General features: G+C 47.5%; 1 protein-coding gene across 2 annotated transcripts in view; it reads left to right on the top strand.

The window, feature by feature from the left end:
- Reln (reelin) overlaps nt 1–21,734 on the top strand; it is a 447,612-nt gene that overhangs the window by 387,009 nt on the left and 38,869 nt on the right. For both annotated transcript variants that reach the window (XM_021190313.1, XM_021190312.1), the window contains exons 47-50: nt 4,547–4,687; nt 5,781–5,958; nt 13,701–13,894; nt 18,080–18,336. In XM_021190313.1, the coding sequence (XP_021045972.1) occupies nt 4,547–4,687; nt 5,781–5,958; nt 13,701–13,894; nt 18,080–18,336 (770 nt within the window). The remainder of the gene's footprint in view (nt 1–4,546; nt 4,688–5,780; nt 5,959–13,700; nt 13,895–18,079; nt 18,337–21,734) is intronic.

Below are 21,734 nucleotides of genomic sequence, written 5' to 3'. Positions count from 1 at the left end.
AAAAAAAAAAAAAAAGCGCAAGCGTACAGAGACTCCCATGTGCTCAGTAGCTATAGTTACGGTGCTCCTCCAACACCGATTCCTAAGTAACACACCCACTCTAACCTCATGCTGTTTTGATGCAAATTCGAGACATCATAGCATTTTAACTGAAAATATTTCAGCGCACGTTACTAGACAGGAAGAGGATTTTGGACAGCTGTGATGTAATTATCACAGCTAAAGCTGGCAATTTCTTGTTCATAACTTCTTCAGTATTCATCACTCAGAGTTCCTGGTCTCACAAAGTGTCATAAAGTTTTTGCAACTCAGGATACAAATCAGAATAATTTAAGCCTCAAGCTCCCTTTAAGCTCTCTCGTCTCCAGTATCACTGAGTGTTGTGGCATAGGATTGTCCTTTGTGGAGCAGGTCATGGGGCCCTTTCTCAGCTGATGACAGAGAGAGTTGGTGGCTCCTGGGGCATACCACTCCCTGACTGGTCACACATATCCTCTTCAGCACCAACAGAAGTACTCCAAAGTCTTGATGTCAAGGACCTGAGCTTGGCAGCGAGCTGCTGGGAATGCCAGCATTTCCACTGTTTCAGCTGTTTGTCTCGGCTGTTGTCTTCCTGCAGATCATCATCACTGTGCTCCTATCATTGCTGATGGAGTGTCAGCAGCATCGGTATACATAGACCAGACCGACCCCACACAAAGCTGCAGCTCTCTTCCTCCCCTGTCCCCATGTCACCCACTCAGGGGCCGTACTGACATACAGTGAAGGTCACCGTGGGCTCCTCTCCAGAGAAAAGAAGAGCCTAGTGGAGTGGCTCATAAATGCTCATTTTTCTAACATTGGTTTTGTTTTGTTATGAGTTGTAATAAACACTATATATCCAGTGTGTGTGTGTGTGTGTGTGTGTGTATAATATGTCAAGTGATCCTTGCCTTGTCAACTGGTTTATTAGTGAATTGGTGCATGACTAAGGCACTGGGCCTCACCATCTTCAGCAGCAGATTAAGAGGTAGCTTGAGAATTATAGGTATCTCTTTGAGGGTAAATGTAATATCAGGTAAGATCGGAAAGACCGAGATCATTAGCTGTGGTATCTTTCAATGGAGTTTTTCGCATTAGGATGATGGCAGCGAAGTCTTCGTGGGTAAATGGAGTCACCCTGCAGAATCTAAGAGTATGAAATGTGTACCAAAACCTGTTAAAAGGCGTGACCGCGTCCTGGGGGAGGTGCATGGCGTGGTGTCTGCAGTGATATATTAATGCTTAGCAATTGATATTACTGACCTGTACTTTGGAATCACCTCCAGTGTCTTGATGGGGAGGAAATGGTGCAAACTTAGAAAATAATCAAAAGGAGAGATTTCAAGGGTATGTGAAAATAAGAAATCTGCTCTGGGGGCCTTTTTCCTCCAAGTTTGAGAAGCAGCAGCTGGTAGCGGCCATCATTAGACAGGACCTTCAGGATAAGCAATGACACCTGCCGAGGGAGGCGCCAGAGCACTCGTAGGTCTTGGTAAACATGAACAACTAATTAATTTTCACAACACCCTTGTGAGTCAGGAGGCAGCATTTTCTGAGCTTTGCAGATGGGAAGGTGTCAGCATATAGATCTAAGTGATTTGGCCCCTCTCACAGTGAGGCCAGGCAGGGCTGGGAATAAGTTGCTTCATTGGAAAGGCTTAGAGGTTGAATTCAACTTCCATATTCTCTCTCTGTATCAACATTGCACTGCTTCCCTTTAATGAAAGTGCTGCTTCTGCTTCTTCTGCTTCTTCTTCTTCTTCTTCTTCTTCTTCTTTTTTGAAAAGAAAATTAGTATTTTTATTTGTGAAATCATGGAAAAGTGCCCTAAAATTATAGTCAACATTTCAGTCAAAGGCTAACTGCAACTCCTGAGTGTCATTTTGGTTGAATAAGAAGACTCTTAATTGTAAAGAATCTAGATGTACGATGTTCATCAAAAACAGTGCTTCTTCTTCCTATAAAATAATAATGGCTGGTGCCTTTGCCTGTGAGTATGTGACCACCAGATATCGCTATTCCTAAGAATATAAAGCCACTGCACTTCAAAGGGGACTCGGAAATTGTCGTATCTGACCTCCTCATTGTGTCGGAATAATTCACTTGCTCACCATGAACATAGAGCTCACTGGTGCCAGAGTACAAATTGGAGCACTCGCTTGCTTATCTTTAGACCCATCGCCCAACTCCAGTTTCAGTACAATCTTCACATGGCCTCCTACTGACTCCTTTTCTGTGGAACTCGAGAGAGAGGCATAGACTGAAAGGGGGCCGTGCTGGAACTCTCCACAAAAGCCGTCACCTCCAGCAATTCATCTGGCTCTTAAATCTCCTGTGCAGCCTTTCTGTTCAGAGACTGCCCAGACTGTGACTGAACAAAGCCAGTCATCAAAAAGCCACCACCGGCTAGGCAGCTCGTGCCGCCTCTCCAGCCTTCGCCTCCAGCAGCCACCAAACTGCTGTCCCTGCACTACTGACTCTAGTTCCCCGTCAGTCACCTGCAAGATGCCTTCTATTTGCTCTTTCTGAGAATCTTTATTGCTGTCAACTTAATATTCTTTCAGTAGATGTTTATGAAATCCCATTTATAAGCACCACAGACAGTGAAATGATGAACAGAGAGAATAATTAACAAAAGAAACTGCTTTATAAATGGACACTTTATAAGGTGACAAGGACTTTAGTAAACGTGTGTGATATTGGGGAACAGGGAAAGTTTATTACTTGTTATTATCGATAAGCACTGAGGACACAAAACAATATTCCTTGCACTTCAGAAAATTTGTAATAAAATCAAAAGACAGATTAAACAATGTGCAGGCTGGCTCCATCTCAAAGTGGATGGTTATGAGCTGTGAGAATGGGATGTTCCACTGTGTTACAAGATGTTGCTGTATAGAAACAGAATGGTAATAAATTCAGTCATTTATACGAGCAGAGCCGCTGAGGTTACAGCAGTGGTAGGGGTGGGCATCAATACAACACAGCTCCCTTTGCACACAGTGGCTCCTGAATATCAGCTCCCTGTTGAGTCAAAAGGATCTGCCTGCCCCACATGCTGCCTTATGACTTAATGTGCCAGGAAGGAACTGTGTGGCCCTGGAACATATGCACACACATGCTAGACTGTGTTAAACACCACAGAAGAGCAGATTGCCATGGGTCTAAATAATATGAAACAAATGTGATTTTTTAAAGGGTCAGAAAAAAAAAAGTCTCTTTGAGGACTGATGTTTCCTGTGAGACCTTAAAGGACATGAGGCAAGGGGAGAGAGAGAGAGAGAGAGAGAGAGAGAGAGAGAGAGAGAGAGAGAGAGAGAGAGAGAGATCCTCTCCAGGGGAAACCACAAATGCAGAAAGGTAGGAATGAGTTCCGTGTGCTCTGGAAGCCTCAAGGAGCAAGGAGTGAGGAGCGATGCTTAAGATGGCCATCAAAAGGGAGCAGAGGAGAGGCCCTGCTCACCCACAGACCAAGGACAGCTTAGTGGTTAAACTCAATGCAATATGAAGTGAGAGATGTGAGCCGATGAGACGTCTCTGCTGGGCGTGTGGGAGCTGGAGAGCAAGGGCTGTGAGAAGTCAGCTCCTGCCAAGATGCTCAGGACACACACTGAACTGGGCTGTGTTCCAGAATGGAAATCTTACTTCTATGCTGTTCTGTTTTGACTATTGGCCACATTTTATGTACGTGTCTTCGATTAGAAAATGTAATGCTGCTGCTGTTATTTCATCTTTTCCCCTTCCTGAAACACATATCTCCCAATCAAAATTTTAAGTCTTTTAGTATAAAATGCACATGGCTCAGGAACCACAATGTACCCTCTACAGGTTTTCAATGTTTGCATGTGGGCTGGGTATTGTTTGGATCTTACTGCCATCTGGTGGCTGTGAACATGTATTTGTTTGTTTGCTGAACAAGATGCTCTCCAAACAGCGAAGGAGAGGTGTTGATGATTCTACGTGTATTTGTTTCCTAAAATAAGCCAGGGTTTATTTCTTACCCCCTCTCTTCTCCATATATAATTATCTAGGGTTTCAGTGATCTCTCTGTTTCACATTTATCCTTTCCCTAAGGCTTCCATTAGGAGATCTGCGCCTAGATGCAGAGTGTCACTGCACAAAAGCAGGGGAAGAGCAGGAAACCCAGCCCACACTCTGTGCTAAGTTAGAGGCAGGAAGGTTACAGCTGCTCAAGGGGAGGCATCTTTCCCCTAGTTTACAGCCCTGATGTCTCTGTACAATGACTTCCTTGCAAAACTCAGACCTTTATTGTTCCCCTCAGGCTTCTGGTTTTAGGATTAGCCTATGATGTAGTCTTCTTTTACAAGACCCAGCAAGATCCCGGGGGCAAAATCCATGCTGAATCTATTTGTTTGGCCTAGTACTGTTAACCAGAGGTTTGCATGGGCTGTTGCAATAATGAATGTTCTTTTGGAAATAGGACTGGGCATGTGTGCCTCTGTGTTGCCCTCTGCAAGCTTACTAGAATACATTTTCTTCATTGTAAATCTCTTCTTCTCCCAAGGTCTCAAGCCACTCGTTTCCGCTGGCATCAGCCAGCGCCTTTTGACAAGCAGCAGACATGGGCAATAGATAATGTCTACATTGGGGATGGTTGTCTAGACATGTGCAGTGGCCACGGGAGATGCGTCCAGGGAAGCTGTGTGTAAGTTGGAATGTTTCTTCTGTCTAAATATCTTGGCTTATTCCATCCAGGGACTTTCTAGAACTGGTTTTGTGACCTGATAGGCAGTGTAACTACTCTCCCTGAGTGATTAGCACCTGAACAACAGCTACATTGTCAAGAGAAAGCTGAACTGTAATTGACAATATTCATTTTTCTTCTGTTTCTGTGATGCATTTGAACCTTGAAAAAGATGATAGAAAAGTTTCAGGAGTTCAATAAATTCTCATCAAAAATAACATATTAAGTCTAGATAGAAGTGAGTACATGCATTTGTTGGGATGTAGTTGATAACTCTCATGTCGTTTGTATATAATAAACATATATCAGATATAAACATATCTGATCAAATTATGAAGTATATTTCACAGAGAACCCTCCATAGCATTCTCGTAGAACTTTAGCAACTTTGGGAGAATCTACATTTTAAGCATTTGGATAGACATGTATACACATACATACACACACATGTACACACGTACTACAGCCTGTTATGTTTCATTTTCCAAAATTGTGCTGTTTGGTTGAATGTACAGATGCTAATAGAGAATGCATATGATCTTTTCCACTAATCTTCTATAGACATGGAAAAATCCGGCCCTTGATCAATGATTGTATCCCATATCCAGGATGATTCTGAAGAGCCCTGAGCAGACTCCCTGAACAGAGAGCTGAGAACACTGTCTGGGGATGGCTGTGATCATCCAAAGCATGGCTGCTGTTTAGCACACAGCCACGTGGTTCTTAAATCACTGGAAGCTTCTATGAGAGAGAACAATTCCATACATTCTTATCCCCAGAAATGTGCTTGGGCAACTGCAGGCCTGTTCACCTGAGTTAGGACTTTATTGTTTAAACTTGTTTCTTTCCCTCCACCCAGCCTGGAGGAGGTTAATGCAACCTGCTGTGTTGTTAAGGGAAGCAGGTGATCTTTAGCAAAGCTCTGCAATTCTGAAGAGCTGTGGCCTTTCTGGGTCTTACAGCCCTAAACTGCCCAGGTCTGGCTTCTGTAATGTGGCAGTACTCACTGGCTTTCTCTGAGGCTGACTCTGCCTTTCTCTCTTTCCACATCCAGCTGTGATGAACAGTGGGGAGGCCTGTACTGTGATGAGCCCGAGACCTCCCTTCCCACCCAGCTCAAAGACAACTTCAACCGAGCCCCCTCCAACCAGAACTGGCTGACTGTGAGCGGTGGGAAGCTGAGTACAGTGTGTGGGGCTGTGGCTTCTGGCCTGGCTCTCCATTTCAGCGGGGTAAGAGCTAGGCTAATGGTTTCCCTTCTGTCCACCCTCCAAGCTTCCCCATGAGTCCCACAAGATCCTTTTAAAGTGTAATCAGCCAATCAAGATGCAGTTACCCTCAATGCTTAGTCATGATCCGAACTTTGAACTTTACACTTTACACAAATCAGACAGCATTGAGCGTTTCCAATATTTTCCTACAAAAAAACTTGAGACTATTTAAAGACTCAGCTTGGGTCAGCATGGGGAATATTTAAGAACACATTTTTAAAGGACTTACATAGATTTTCATCCTGAGAAAGGGGCACCTGTGCAGTATGTGTGTTGGGGGTTAAGGGGGGTTCTATCTGGAACAAACTATAATTGAAAACACTTGAGCTCACCACACATTTGGGATTAAAGAGTAAAAATGTGGGAGTAATTAGTAATTATCAGTAATTACTGAACATTTGTATTTGGAGCATATTATTTTGTGTGTGGTAGAAGCAATATTAAAAAACTTTCTTTTGGAAAAATTATATTCATTCTATCTTGCTGCTAAACTTTACCTTTTTAACAGCAAAATATCTCTAGTACATTGATTAGATAGGCAAATTCATTTTTAAAAAAATAACCTATTCATACTCAACTCTTTAACTATACTTTATCACAGAGTTTATATTGGTGCCAAAGAAGTAGTCCTATATTATTTATATCCAATAATCTACCAAGGAGTAACAAAGTGTGTGTGTGTGTGTGTGTGTGTGTGTATCATAATGATTTTTTTATAATTGACAACACTAGGATTCAAGATAGTCTTCTACCTCAGGTAGAAGTGGGAGAGGCCCACATGTCCACATATGTTCAACTAACAAATACCTACTTATCAAGATTAATTTATAATTAATATGGCCCAGCCGCGGAGTGAGCGAGGTAGACGGGAGGAGGTGAGCCCGGCGCCATCCGCCGCCATCCGCCCCCGCCCCGCCGCCATCCGCCCGGGGAAGCCTCTGAGCCCGGGTCCCGGACCCCCACGCACCCGGCCAGGCACCGGCTCGTTTTGGGGGAGGTGCCTGCAGGACCCAAAGTACTCAATGAGCTTCCAGCGCAATGTCCAATCGCTCGGGGCCGACTGCCAAGCGGAAGGATGGAAAGAAGTATTCCTTGCTCAACCTGTTTGATACGTATAAGTCCTTAGAGATCCAGAAACCCGCTGTTGCCCCTCGACATGGCCTGCAGAGTCTCGGAAAAGTTGCCATTGCCTGGCGTATGCCACCCCCAGCCAACCTCCAAGCCTGAAAGCCTAGAACAAAGGCAATGATCCCAATGTCTCTCTTGTGCCGAAAGACACTAGAACAGGATGGGCAAGCAAGCAGGAGCAGTCCGACCCCAAGAGTTCCGATGCCTCAACCGCTCAGCCGCCGGAATCACAGCCACTGCCGGCTTCACAGACGCCTGCCTCCAACCAGCCGAAACGACCCCCAACAGCTCCCGAGAATACTCCTTCGGTTCCAAACGGGGTAAAGTCCCGGGCGCAAGCCAGTGTCACCCATGGAGCCCATGGAGATGGTGGAAGGGCATCAAACCTACTGTCGCGATTCTCTCGTGAGGAATTTCCGACCCTGCAGGCGACTGGAGACCAGGACAAGGCTGCCAAGGAAAGGGAGTCTGCCGAACAGTCGTCTGGGCCCGGACCAAGCCTCCGCCCCCAAACTACAACTTGGAGGGACGGAGGTGGGCGTGGCCCTGATGACCTGGAAGGCCCAGACTCCAAACTTCATCATGGCCATGATCCCTGGGGTGGGCTGCAGCCTTCAGGCCTGCCCCAGTTCCCTCCCTACCGCGGGATGATGCCGCCCTTTATGTATCCCCCATATCTCCCATTCCCTCCGCCCTATGCACCCCAGGGGCCTTACAGATACCGGACTCCCGGTGGGCCCAGCCGTTTTCCCCGTGTGGCGGGCCCCCGGGGCTCAGGGCCACCAATGCGCCTTGTAGAGCCTGTGGTCGGCCTTCTATTCTTTTTTTTTAAAGATTTATTTATTTATTATTTATTATTTATTTATTATTATTTATTATATGTAAGTACACTCCAGAAGAGGGATCTTGTTACGGATGGTTATGAGCCACCATGTGGTTGCTAGGATTTGAACTCCGGACCTTCGGAAGAGCAGTCGGGTGCTCTTACCCACTGAGCCATCTCACCAGCCCCCGGCCTTCTATTTTTAAAGAGGATAATCTCAAAGAGTTTGACCAACTGGACCAGGAAAATGATGGGCAGAAAAGAGGAAGAGCAGGCAGGAGGAGCGCCGGGCAGCCTGTGCTGAGAAACTTAAGCGTCTTGATGAAAAGTTTGGGGCGCCTGACAAGCGGCTCAAGGCAGAGCCTACAGCCCCACCTGTTACCCCTGCTGCCCCAGCTCTACCACCTCTAGTCCGCAGAGAAATCCCTACACCTCCAGCTCTGCCACCAACACCAGAGAAAGACCCCGAAGAGCCAGCACAAGCCCCTCCTTTACAGGCTGCCCCCAGTCCAGGGGTGGCTCCATTCCCACTCTGGTGAATGGGGGTGGTGGCAGCTTCGAAGCCATCCCAGTGGAACCCCAACTGCCTTCAAAAGAGGGTCCTGAACTACCAGAAGAGGTTCCTCCACCTACCACACCCCCAGCCCCAAAAATGGAACCCAAAGGTGATGGGGTTGGTTCTACTCGCCAGCCCCCCAGTCAGGGCTTGGGCTACCCCAAATACCAGAAGTCATTGCCTCCTCGCTTCCAGCGGCAGCAACAGGAGCAGCTCCTGAAGCAGCAGCAACAACAGTGGCAGCAGCAGCAACAAGGCACTGCCCCTCCTGCCCCAGTGCCCCCATCACCACCACAACCTGTGACCCTGGGAGCTGTACCTGCCCCACAAACACCGCCCCCACCTCCCAAAGCCCTGTACCCAGGAGCTCTGGGCCGGCCCACACCAATGCCTCCAATGAACTTTGACCCCCGCTAGATGATGATTCCTCCTTACGTGGACCCTCGGCTTCTCCAGGGCCGGCCCCCCTCTGGACTTCTACCCTCCCGGTGTACATCCCTCTGGCCTGGTTCAAACCACCCTTCTGCTCCCCGAGGCCGCACTGCCAGTGAGACACGAAGTGAGGGTTCAGAATATGAAGAAATCCCCAAGAGACGCCGCCAGCGTGGCTCTGAAATGGGCAGTGAGACTCAGGAGAGTGACCTGGCCCCCTCTGACAAGGAAGCCCCCCCGCCCAAAGAGGGGGTGCTTGTTCAGGTCCCTCTTACCCCCGCACAACCAGGAGCTCCCCCATCGCCAGCCCCAGTCCGATTCTCCACTGCCCGAGGTGGACGCGTCTTCACTCCCAGAGGAGTACCATCACACCCGGGCGAGGTGGGGGCGGCCCCTCCTGTTCGCTCTGGTTGGGTCCGCCTGCCAAGTCTCTGGTTCCAAAGAAACCTACAACAGGTCCTTTGTCTCCAAGTAAAGAGCCTTTAAAAGAGAAGCTGATCTCAGGGCCTCTGTCCCCCATGTCCCGAGCTGGCAACATGGGTGTAGGCATGGAAGACAGGGAGCGACCCCGACGGAGGCGACATGGCAGAGCTCAGCAGCAGGACAAACCACCTCGTTTCCGAAGGCTAAAACAAGAACGTGAAAACGCTGCCAGAGGAGCTGATGGCAAGCCCCCTTCCCTAGCCCTTNCAGCCTCTACCCCTGGACCCGAGGAGACACTAACAGCAGCCACAGTTCCCCCACCCCCTCGCCGCACAGCTGCTAAGTCTCCTGATCTGTCAAACCAGAACTCAGACCAAGCCAATGAGGAATGGGAGACTGCATCAGAGAGCAGCGACTTTGCCAGTGAGCGCCGGGGTGACAAGGAGACTCCCCCAGCAGCACTTATGACCTCTAAAGCTGTGGGGACTCCTGGGGGCAATGCAGGTGGGGCTGGACCAGGCATTTCAACTATGTCTCGTGGAGACCTGAGCCAACGAGCCAAGGATTTGAGCAAGCGGAGCTTCTCAAGTCAGCGGCCAGGCATGGATCGTCAAAACCAGCACCCAGGCACTGGGAGCAAGAATGGCAGTGGTGGTGGCAGTAGTGGAGGTGGTGGTGCAGACCCTGGGGGACGGACCGGCCCAGGACGAGGGGATAAGAGGAGCCGGCCCTCTCCCAAGAACCGAAGCCGTCCTCCTGAGGAGCGACCTCGGGGTCTTCCTCTGCCTCCGCCACCCCCCAGCAGTTCTGCTATCTTCCGCCTGGACCAAGTTATCCATAGCAACCCTGCTGGCATCCAACAGGCTCTGGACCAACTTAGCAGCCGCCAAGGAAATGTAACTGCACCAGGGGGGCACCCAAGGCCTAAGCCTGGGCCTCCCCAAGCCCCTCAGGGCTCCTCCCCTCGGCCCCCAACCCCTTATGACCCCCCCAAGGGCCAGCAGCTCTATCAGTTCTGACCCCCACTTTGAGGAGCCAGGGCAGATGGTGAGGGGGGTGGGCGGGCCTCCCTGGATTCTGCCGGGGTTAATCCCTCCCCCCAAACAGCGGGAGCGGCCTCCCCGAAAACCGGAGCTGCTGCAGGAGGAAACTGTGCCAGCTTCTCATAGCTCTGGATTCTTGGGCTCTAAGCCTGAGGTCCCAGGCCCTCAGGAAGAATCCAGAGATTCAGGCACAGAGGCCCTAACTCCCCATATCTGGAATCATTTACCTACTGCCACAAGCCGAGTTACCAGCCTGGCTCCATCGAGCCCTGGATGGAGCCCCTGAGTCCCTTTGAGGATGTGGCAGGCACAGAGATGAGTCAGTCTGACAGTGGAGTGGAGATTCTCAGGTGTCATCAGGTCCCTGCAGTCAGCGAAGTTCCCCTGATGGAGGACTTAAGGGATCAGCAGAGGGACCCCCAAGTGGCCTGGAGGACCCTCACCCCTGAATGCTGTTCCTGGTGAGAGTGTGTCTGGCTCTGAACCCTCTGAACCTCCTAGGAGACGGCCACCTGCTTCCCATGAAGGGGAAAGAAAGGAGCTGCCTCGGGAGCAACCTCTGCCCCCTGGGCCCATAGGCACAGAATGGTCACAGTGCACAGATCAAGGCCCAGAGCCAGGCCCTCTCCGACCAGCCCACCGACCAGGCTCTCAAGTTGAGTTTGGCACTAGCAACAAGGACTCAGACTTGTGCCTAGTGGTCGGAGACACTTTAAAAGGAGAGGAGTTGGTGGCATCAGCCACAGAGGCCGTTCCCATATCCAGAGACTGGGAGCTGCTCCCTAGGGCTTCTGCTTCAGCTGAGCCACAGCCCAAGAACCTGGGTTCTGGGCAGTGTGGTCCAGAGCCCGGCCTTTCAGATCAACGTCTGTACCCTGAGGTCTTCTATGGCAGCCCTGGACCTCCTAATTCCCAACAGGTCTCTGGGGGTGCACCCATCGACTCTCAGTTNCATCCCAACAGTGGAGGCTTCCGTCCTGGGACACCCTCATTGCACCAGTACAGGTCACAGCCTCTGTATCTGCCCCCAGGTCCAGCCCCTCCCTCANCACTGCTCTCTGGGGTAGCTCTCAAGGGCCAGTTTCTGGATTTCTCAGCACTGCCAGCCACAGAGCTGGGGAAGTTGCCTGCTGGGGGAGTTCTCTACCCCCCACCGTCCTTCCTCTATTCTGCAGCTCTCTGCCCCAGCCCTTTGCCTGACCCACCCTTGCTTCAGGTACGCCAGGATCTGCTATCCCCTTCAGAATTTTACTCTACTCCTCTGCAGCCTGGCGGCCAGAGTGGCTTCCTTCCTTCTGGAGCCCCTGCTCAGCAGATGCTTCTACCTGTGGTAGACTCACAGCTGCCAGTGATNAACTTTGGCTCCCTGCCACCAGCGCCACCCCCTGCTCCACCCCCCCTTTCTCTGTTACCTGTGGGTCCTGCTCTCCAACCCCCCAATCTAGCTGTGCGGCCCCCACCTGCTCCTGCTGCTCGGGTCTTACCTTCACCTGCCAGGCCCTTCGCCCCTAGCTTGGGGCGAGCAGAGCTGCACCCAGTAGAACTAAAGCCTTTCCAGGATTACCGAAAGCTGAGCAGCAACCTTGGGGGTCCTGGGTCATCACGGACTCCCCCATCTGGAAGGTCCTTCTCTGGTCTCAATTCCCATCTCAAGGCCCCACCTTCCACCTACAGTGGAGTATTCCGAACTCAGCGCATTGACCTCTACCAGCAGGCTTCTCCACCAGATGCCCTGTGCTGGATGCCTAAGCCTTGGGAACGGGCAGGCCCACCTTCTCGAGAAGGGCCTCCCTGAAGAGCAGAGGAGCCTGGGTCGGGGGGGGGTGGGAGAAGGAGCCTGGATTGCCCCCACCCTGCTGAGGGAGTTCCCCTTGACCCCCATCCCCGGGGCTTGTATATAGATTATAAATATATAAGGGGAAAGGGGTGGGTGGGGAGGGCTTGTGGGTCTGGAGTCTCACTTCCCCTCTTCTCCTCCCCTAGTCCCCTATCCCTGGGGCTGTTTGTTAAAAAAGAATAATAAAAGAATTTTAAAAAATTATAATTAATATAAATGACATTAAGTTAGTTCTTACTGTTTAAATGAATGGCATTTGGTGCTGGGGATAGATGCCTCAGTCAGTAAGTGCCTGTATGCATAAAGACTTGGATCCCAACATCCATGTAAAAACAAGGCCTGGTAGCCTGTGTAACCCTAGTGCAGGTTCAGGTGGGCTGGGGGTAGAAATTAGAAATAGCAAGATCTCAAGAGCTCATTGGCCAGCAAGTCTAGCCAATCAGTGAAGTCCAGGCTCAAGGAGAGACTCTGTTCAAAAAATAAGGTGGGGAGTGATAGAGAAAGACACTGGCATTTACCTCTGACCTCTGCATGCATGTGACCACGTGTGAACATGAACCCATGTGTACCCATACAAAACAACCACACTCCTTTAAATAAATAAATAAAATTTAAAGCACTTTAAAGAGCATTGAAACCCTCTCATTATAATTAAATCATATAAGTATTTTAGTTGTTATTTTTAATATTTTATTAAAAATAGTTATGTCTGGGGGCTAGAGGAACGGCTCAGGAGTTAAGAGCATTTGCTGTGCTTCCAGAGGACCTGAGTTTGATTCCCAACACCCACATGGTGGGTCACAACTGTCAGTAACTCCAATTCCAGGGGATCCAACATTATACACACAGATGTAAATAAAACAAATAGGTTAAAATGTTACTTCATTAATAACTAGTGTTTTAGCAAATGCTAATAATACTTGAAAATACATTAATAAAAGCTTTGCATACTTACTTTAATTCCAACTTTTACTTTGCTTATATAATATATATATATGGAATCTCCTTAGAATATATGACATAATGTAAGTATATGAGACATATTAATGTCTCAAGTACTGAAAAGTGAAAGTTCAGCAGACATGAGCACAGCATCATGCTAGAAGCTAGTGTAAGAGATGGTAGTATAATCAGATAAGTGTAAGAGAGATAATAATAATAACTATAGCTGAGTGTGGTGTCGCATGCCTTTAATCCCTGCACTCGGGAGGCAGAGGCAGGCAGATTTCTGAGTTTGAGGCCAGCCTGGTCTACAGAGTGAGTTCCAGGACAGCCAGGGCTACAGAGAGATCCTGTCTCGAAAAACAAAAACAAAAACAAAAACAAAAAAGAACAATAGCCATGAGCCTTGAATTACAAAAAAGATATTGAAATGAGAGAAAGAGAAAAGTTGTAACCTGCAGGATCTGAAGTCATGATTGCTTACTGTTGTTCTTCTCCTGTTCTGCTTCTTTTCCTTAGGGATGTAGCCGATTGTTAGTCACTGTGGATCTGAACCTCACTAATGCTGAGTTCATCCAATTTTACTTTATGTACGGATGCCTCATTACACCGAGCAACCGTAACCAGGGAGTCCTGCTGGAGTACTCTGTTAATGGAGGCATCACCTGGAACTTGCTGATGGAGATTTTCTATGACCAGTACAGCAAACCTGGGTTCGTATCTTTTCTACCTTCAATAACTAGGATGTCGAGGAAAATACTTAGTAAGGCTACCAGTAACCAGTCAGAATGCTTAGTAAGGCTACCAGTAACCAGTCAGAATGCTTAGTAAGGCTACCAGTAACCAGTCAAATGCTTAGTGATGCATTCAGGGACTGGGCGGGGGGGGGGGGGGGGCAAACAGCTTACTCATTAGTAAAGGACACCTCTAAGACAGAAAAAAAAAAAAAAAAAAACCCAGGGAGAGCTTTCTAGACTACGCAATCACTAATCAGAGTTTTTTATTTTAAGAACAACTTTCACAGCTGAGAGTAAGATTAATTGCTAGATCATAATGCCAACAGTAAATAAACTTAGTGGAAAAAAAAAGAAAGACTGTGGAGGCTGAGTATATGATAATTTCAAAAATATTTGGAGAAACCAAACGTTTGTTTACAAAATACCTACCCAGTATACACAAGAAACCAGTAATATGGAATATCCTTAAGATGCCTGGGACATATTAAATTCTTTTAAAACCCTAAACAGCCATCATGTATGAATTTCTAAATGTGTTAGGAAGACCAAAAAGCAGTCATTGTAGCCATTTAGAAGTCCGAGGGGCAGATGAGGTGGTGCTGCCTGAGGTCTCGGTAACTGTCGCCTGAGGTAGAAATATCCTTGGAGAGCATGTATTGGACAACACAGTGAGACCCATCTCAACAACAGGGGGGGGGGGGGCAAGGGAAACAGAATAAAAGAATGCTGAGTCAGGAGCTACCCTCCTCCCCTCAGGGCTCAGCAATCTGTGGAGAAGATGGAGCAGAGGAGTGTAAGACCCAGAGGTAGGGTGACTGCCCTTGAACTCTGTTTTCCAGACAGCAGGACAATGGCACACATGAACTCACAGAGACAGAGACAGCATGCAGAAGACCTGCGCAAGCTTAAGCCAGACCAAATCCCAGCATAGAGGAGGGGGCTGGGCACAAAATCCCATCTCATACACAAGGAGCTACTGGCACTTGATTGCTTCAGGAGAGGGAACAACAGTTTTCTTCAGTGGAGTGGCAATTGATGCATCAGGCATATTCCACAGCAGACCCCATAACCAGTAGTCAACCAACACAAACAATTGCATAGGGAAAGAGAACAGAATGTAAAGTTGTGTCAGAAGGGAGGTGGGGAAGGAACCGGGAAGGGTTGGGGGAAGGAGAATGAATATGATCAAAATATATCAGGTGACATTATCAAAGAAAAAATTTGAAAAAGAAAATGGAAAGAGGTAAACTATTTGAAGTATTTGAGTCTCAGGGGAATGAGGCAAGGCGGGATCTAGCAAGCCACCCAGCATCTTCCTCTGGCCTCCACATGCCCATGCAAGGACAGGAGCATCCGCACACCCACACCCACACATGCACCACCCAAAACACACACAACAGTAAGAATTTTAAAAAGGAGATGGGCAGATGAGCTCTAACATCAAGAGACATGAGGAAATAAACCTTGGAGATAAACCTGCCTCAAAGCTTCTGGTCTCTAACCACCCGGGAACAACATATTTGAGGGTGTGGGATTCACAGGTTACATTTTCCTTCCTTATCGTCAACACTAATGTCCTTCGTGTCCAAAGAATGCACAAAGTGCTTGACGTGGCCAAAGCCTGTTTACATGAATCCGAGTTGGTTGCTACCTAGAATACAACCTCCTATGCTGGGCAGGTGGGACCTAAAAAAGACACAAAACAACAACAGGTAGGACACGCAGATGGCTCGGTGGCAGAGCACTGTCTCGCATGTGCAAGGCCCTCAACACCAAAACGGAAAAGTTAACAAGGAAATGCATCTCTTTACTGTGAAAGGCAAAGGTTAAAGCAACTGTTACTACAGCCCTTAGCTTTAGGATCCATTCCAAGATTAACATGGATGGGAACTGTAGCACTAAGAGGCTGCTCTTGAAAGATGGCTGGAAGGAGAGAGAAAAGGACAATGCTCTCTGCACAGGGAGAGAACTAAGGAAATGAGTTCTGTGAGCTCTGAATACAACGAAATGTGTGGTTATATTGCTGGCTCGCAATGAGTATTTTTTTTAATTGCAGTTGTAAATGTAGGCATCATATCTACATGATGAGTTTGTATTGGAGCATTAAGCTCTCTGCCCTTGGTGAGTAAGTCAGAAGACATGCTGAGGTTGTTGGCAATTCTCCATCAGTGGTCAGTGCTTCTTCCAGCGAACCCCATTAGCAAAGTGTGGGCTGTACCACAGGCAACTGAGACCTGCTTGCTTTGAGGCTGAGGCTCAAACATCCTACCACAAGCTGGTGTCCATATCCCCAGCCTGTTGCTTGCACTTAGCAGATTAAAGTAAAAAGCAAAGGGTCAAGGAGGAAAGAAAGGAGGCTGAAACCAACCCTTATGGAACAGGAAAAAGAAGGTCAGGATTGGCTTGTATCTCTCAGAGTATGCATAGAGTAGACGCACCGTTACCTACCCAGGGTCGAAGATGTCCACAGGCAACTCAAATGGATAGATAGCTATGGCATGCTTACATTGTTTACATTCAGTTTCACTAATGACTTGTGAAACAAAGCCAGTGAACCAGGGTCCACACCCAGGAGTCGATGTGTTGTTAGGGGAAGAGTAGGGAGATGGGGGTGTATCTGGGAGGAGCTGGGGGGGGGGGGAGCTGAGGATGAGTATGATGGAAATACATTGTATGAAATTCAATGGAATAATTCAAATGTAATAAAACTACTTTTAGTTTGTTTGGGGGCTGGGGAGATGGTTTAGTTGGTTAAAGCACTTGCCTTGCAATCATATTAGGAACTGCATTGGATCCCCAGTGTTCATTTAAACACCATGTCTAGTGGTGTCCACCTGTGAGCTCAACGCTAGGAAGAGGGATCACAGGATCCCTCGATCTCTCTAGCCAGCCAGTCAGTGAGTTCCAGTCAGTGAGAGACCCTATCTCAAAAAATAAAGTGGAGAGCAATTGAAGAAGACACTCTTGTGGGAACTGAAAGGGAGGCAGGGAGAGGAGGTGGGGAGGGAGGATAGCCCACGTCCGGCCAGAGTTCCTCCGGTGCTCTGGGCAGGCAGATGTGGGAGGGCTGCCAGACGCTTTCCACTCAACCACTTTCCACTCGATCCTGGGTGGGCATCTAAGCCACTGACCCCACTCGACAGGGGGTGGAAAAGGGGCAGCCCCCAACCGGGACCCCAGGGTGATACCCTGTAGCCCCGGGGTTATGGGAGAAAGGGCTGAGGGAGAGAGGTTCCCACACAGGCGAGAGTAAGCACAGCGGGCCTTGATGGACAGAGACAGTCTATGGTTATAGAGCTTTATTGTTGAAAGGCAGGGGGAAAGAGAGAGAGAAGGTAAAGAGAGAGAGAGAGAGAGAGAGACTGGCCATGGCCAAGAGGAGAGAAGGGGGGAAAGGTGAGAGAGAAGAAAGGCTAGAGAGTAAGAGGGAGAGAGAGGAAGAGAGTGAGAGGAGAGAGGAGAGTAAGGGGAGAAGAGGAGTAAGAGAGCAAGGTGGAGCCAAGCAGCCCCTCTTATGGTGGGCCGCTATCTTTACTGTTGCTAGGTAACTGGGGAGGAGTTTAGCCTGAAGGTCAGAAGCTTGGGACATTGCCTACATGACTAAAGCCATGCTTCTTCTGTGGGGGGTATGGGGGTGGTAACTTCGACAGGAGTCAGTGTCCAGGAGATATGAGGGAACTCCTTCCATCCCATGTAGGTGAATTATCACCACCGGGTCCCGGGGTTCAACATCTCAGCTCGACTGGAGACCAGACTGTCTGTGTATAGCCCAATGCCCAACACACTCTGGCCTCCACTTGCCAACATACATATTTTCATGTGCAACTGGGGAGAGAGAGAGAGAGAGAGAGAGAGAGAGAGAGAGAGAGAGAGAGAGAGAGAGAGCGAGAGAGGAGATATTAAATAATGTTCTCACCACCCNCTCAGCTCGACTGGAGACCAGACTGTCTGTGTATAGCCCAATGCCCAACACACTCTGGCCTCCACTTGCCAACATACATATTTTCATGTGCAACTAGAGAGAGAGAGAGAGAGAGAGAGAGAGAGAGAGAGAGAGAGAGAGAGAGAGAGAGAGAGAGAGAGGAGATATTAAATAATGTTCTCACCACCCTGGTGAAATATTTAACAAATATTTTCCTGACTCTCACCATTTTCCATTAGATTCGTGAATATCCTTCTCCCTCCTGATGCTAAAGAGATTGCCACTCGCTTCCGATGGTGGCAGCCCCGACATGATGGCCTTGACCAGAATGACTGGGCCATTGACAATGTCCTCATCTCAGGCTCTGCGGACCAGAGGACGGTCATGCTGGACACCTTCAGCAGCGCCCCAGTACCACAGCATGAGCGCTCCCCCGCAGATGCTGGCCCTGTTGGGAGAATTGCTTTTGAAATGTTCTTAGAAGACAAAACTTCAGGTGATTTGCTCAAGAACACTAGACAAAGTACATTTAAATGCAGTTGAGGGGTGAGGCTTAACACGTGAAACTGGGTCCTTTCCAGGTGTTTGGATGCTGTAAAAACAAAGCGAAGAACATCATTCTTTTGTACTGTCCACTTTCCCATCAGACATAGATCTCTTTACTGTCATTATAGAACAATGGGGCAGACATTCTTGCTTCTGTTTCCTATTTTCTACTTTGGAGGGAAAGAGCCAACCTTTCTTGGCCTATTGTTGTTGCTGATGGTGTTTGGGTCAGGGTCAGGGTCAGGGTCTTTCTTTGTCATTCAGGCTGCCCTAGAACTCACCGTGAAGCTCAGGCTGCCTTCCAACTCACAGTGATCCTCCTGCCTCATCCTCCTGGCTCCTTTCTTAGCATCTAAAGACAGAATGTTGTATCTTCTGCAGGTCAGGCACATTCACAGTAGCATTTCATGCTTCAGATCATGTCTCAGGGTCCACTTGCTGTAGGTCTCCCTCCTTATCCTTCGTCCTCAGCAGGGATGGCAGTGATGCTGGTAGCTGTGGGAACTGCACCCCATTCTCATCTGAATGCTTTTCATTTTATAGCAATAAAATAAGTTTAAGGTGGTATATTAAGTCTGTGGCTTGGCCATCCCACATGTATTGATTGTACTAGGTAAAACACAGTGTGGTCAGATACATGCCGGTAATGTTTAATTATCTGTCTCCTCCTCCCACTGTAAATCTACCCTGCAGTGACAACAGCCATCCAGACAATAAGACGCTGTGTCTCATCCTGCTTAGCTCTGATGTCTCCAGCCTCCAAAAACTGGCATGTGGCCAATTTTACAATAATGAAATGTCTCCAGAGAAATGGTATACCTAGGGAAAATTTTAATTTAAGGAATTTTAGTAACTTAAAAACATTTTATTATAAAAGCAATAAAGTATTTTTCAGGTTATGAAATTAAGGAAAAATACAGAAAATCGCCAAGGATGAAAATTAGAATCACCCAGGGACAACCAGCATCACTATTTATAAAGTAATTTCAGTGTTTATATGCCTGAAAGAAATATTTTAACAAAGCTGGGATCTCAAATTAGATGTATTTTGTAGACTGCTTTTTTTTTTTTCGTTAGGATTGAGTCTTCAGTTGTTGTTTCAAGTCCTTAAGTGTCTTAGAAGATAAATTTTTACTGATTTTAAACTCCATTATACTTTATAATTTGCTATTGATGAATCTTTATACTAATTAACTTTATTTAATTCATTAGGATATCATGTGGTACAAGGTGTAACTGCAGATAATAACCAAACCCACCCTGGCACCCTCAGGAGGCTGGGCAGGAGGGTTGTGGTTTGAGAAAGGCTTGATACAGAGAGAAAGAGAAGAAGTGGGGGGTGGAGGAGGAAAGGAGGAGGAAGCTGCCACAGAGAGTCCCTCACAGAGATCTGACTCAAAACTTTGCTAAGTTATTCATCTGGTTTTTCCCTGTGTAATAGTTTACATAAGTAAATTTACAATCAGAATAATTTAAATATTACTTCTGTAGCGATAAAAACCAACATAAATCAGATTTAAGCACCTACCTAGTATACGTGCTGGTTTAATTTGACCCTGCCTGTGATGCACGAAAGTGTTTTAGAACCCGGAGCATCTGCTCACAGAAGCAGTAGTTTTGTGAGTGTGCAGGAGACTGACAGCCCACTGAGGAACCTTTCATCCCACCTATAGCATCCAAGGAAAGGCTCCCTTAGGGAAACTGCCTCTGAATATCACTGGAGTTTGAATATTCGTTCACATTGATTCTATATCCTCGACCTGTGACCCCCAAATCCCTCAGAATGAAGACACAGATAATGGGGTGATCCCATCAAGCCATGCGAATCCCAGCAATATGTTTTTCTGCAGGCACATGTGCTCAGACCAAAATTAGACTCACTCTGCACGTAGCCTGAGTAACAGGAAAATCCCTTGGTCTCTCTGGACCTCTGAGGCCAGCTGCCTCTGCTGTGCACATGCCTGCCCCAAGCCTCCAGTTGTGCCTGTTAGTCTCCACTGTAGACATGGGCCTAGCTAGGAAGCTTTGAAAGTTGAGGTCAAAGTATACCATCAACTAGATACAATTTACATTATTTGTTTTTTTTTCATTTCTAACTTTACTAGCTAATAAATATAATATAAAATTACCTCTTCATGTTGGACATAATGATACAGACCTGAAATCACAATACCCAGGAGGTTGAGGCAGGAATATCTCAAGCTCAAGGTTAGCCTGAGCTACACTGATAATTCCAAACCAGCAACATCAAATAGACTGACAAAATATAAACAGATAGAGAGAGAGAGAGAGAGAGAGAGAGAGAGAGAGAGAGAGAGAGAGAGAGAGAGGGATAGATGATGGATGGATGGATGAATGGGTGGTTGGATGGATGGATGAATGGATGGATGGATGGGTGGATGGATGGGTGGATGGGTGGATGAATGGATGGATGTTACTATGAAGGAGGTGAGTATCTATGTATATATGTGTTTATATGTGCATTTGCACATTTGTGTGGGAAGATGGGGCTCAATACAGAAGATGTATTCTGCACTAATAATTCATAATCCTGCTTCTTTAAGTACTTAAAACGTCTTCCAAATTTGTTCCTCCTTTAGACTTTTTGCTCAGTACAATTCCTCAAAGAGTTACTGTTGATCTGGTTTAGGAAGTTTGATCCCAAGGTGGGATCCAGTGACAGGCCCAAGGTGGGATCCAGGTCAAGGGGAGGTCCCAAGGCCTGACACTATGGAGCGTTCACAAAAAGGGATATATTATGACTGCCCTCCGAAAGACCCAACAAGCAGCTGAAAGAGTCAGATGCACCCAACCAACGGGCAGAAGCAGCTGACCCCTGTTGTTGAATTAGGGAAGGCTGAAAGAATTTGAGGAGAAGGGCTATCGTGTAGGAGGGCCAATTAAGCTGGACCCCTAAGATCTTTCTAACACTGGACCACCAAACAGACAACATGTGTCAGCTGATATGAGGCCCCCAACACACATACAGTAGAGGACTTCCAGGTCTGTGATCATTCAGAGATGATGCACCTAACCCTCAAGAGACTGGAGGCCCCAGGGAGTTTAGAGGTCAGGTGGGGTTGGGGATGGGAGCATCCATGTGGATACAGGGTGTGGAAGGGAGGAGGTGTGGGATGTGGAGCAGTTGGAGGGTGGGAGGGGAGGGGCGAGAAAGGGAATATGGAGTGTAAAAAATGAATTACAAATAAAATTAGATTTTAAAAAAGAATACAGCCTCAGTGCTACTGATATAACAAAAAAAATACTTTTCTAGAATACTTAACTATACATACCTAAGTATTCAAGAATAAAGAACACTAGTGAGATAAAATTAGCATTTTACAGATA

This window comes from Mus pahari, chromosome 2 (genome assembly GCF_900095145.1).
Source record: "Mus pahari chromosome 2, PAHARI_EIJ_v1.1, whole genome shotgun sequence".
Lineage (NCBI taxonomy): Eukaryota > Metazoa > Chordata > Mammalia > Rodentia > Muridae > Mus > Mus pahari.
The sequence above is the reverse complement of the archived record's forward strand: the minus strand, read 5'-3'. Positions and strand labels throughout refer to the sequence as shown.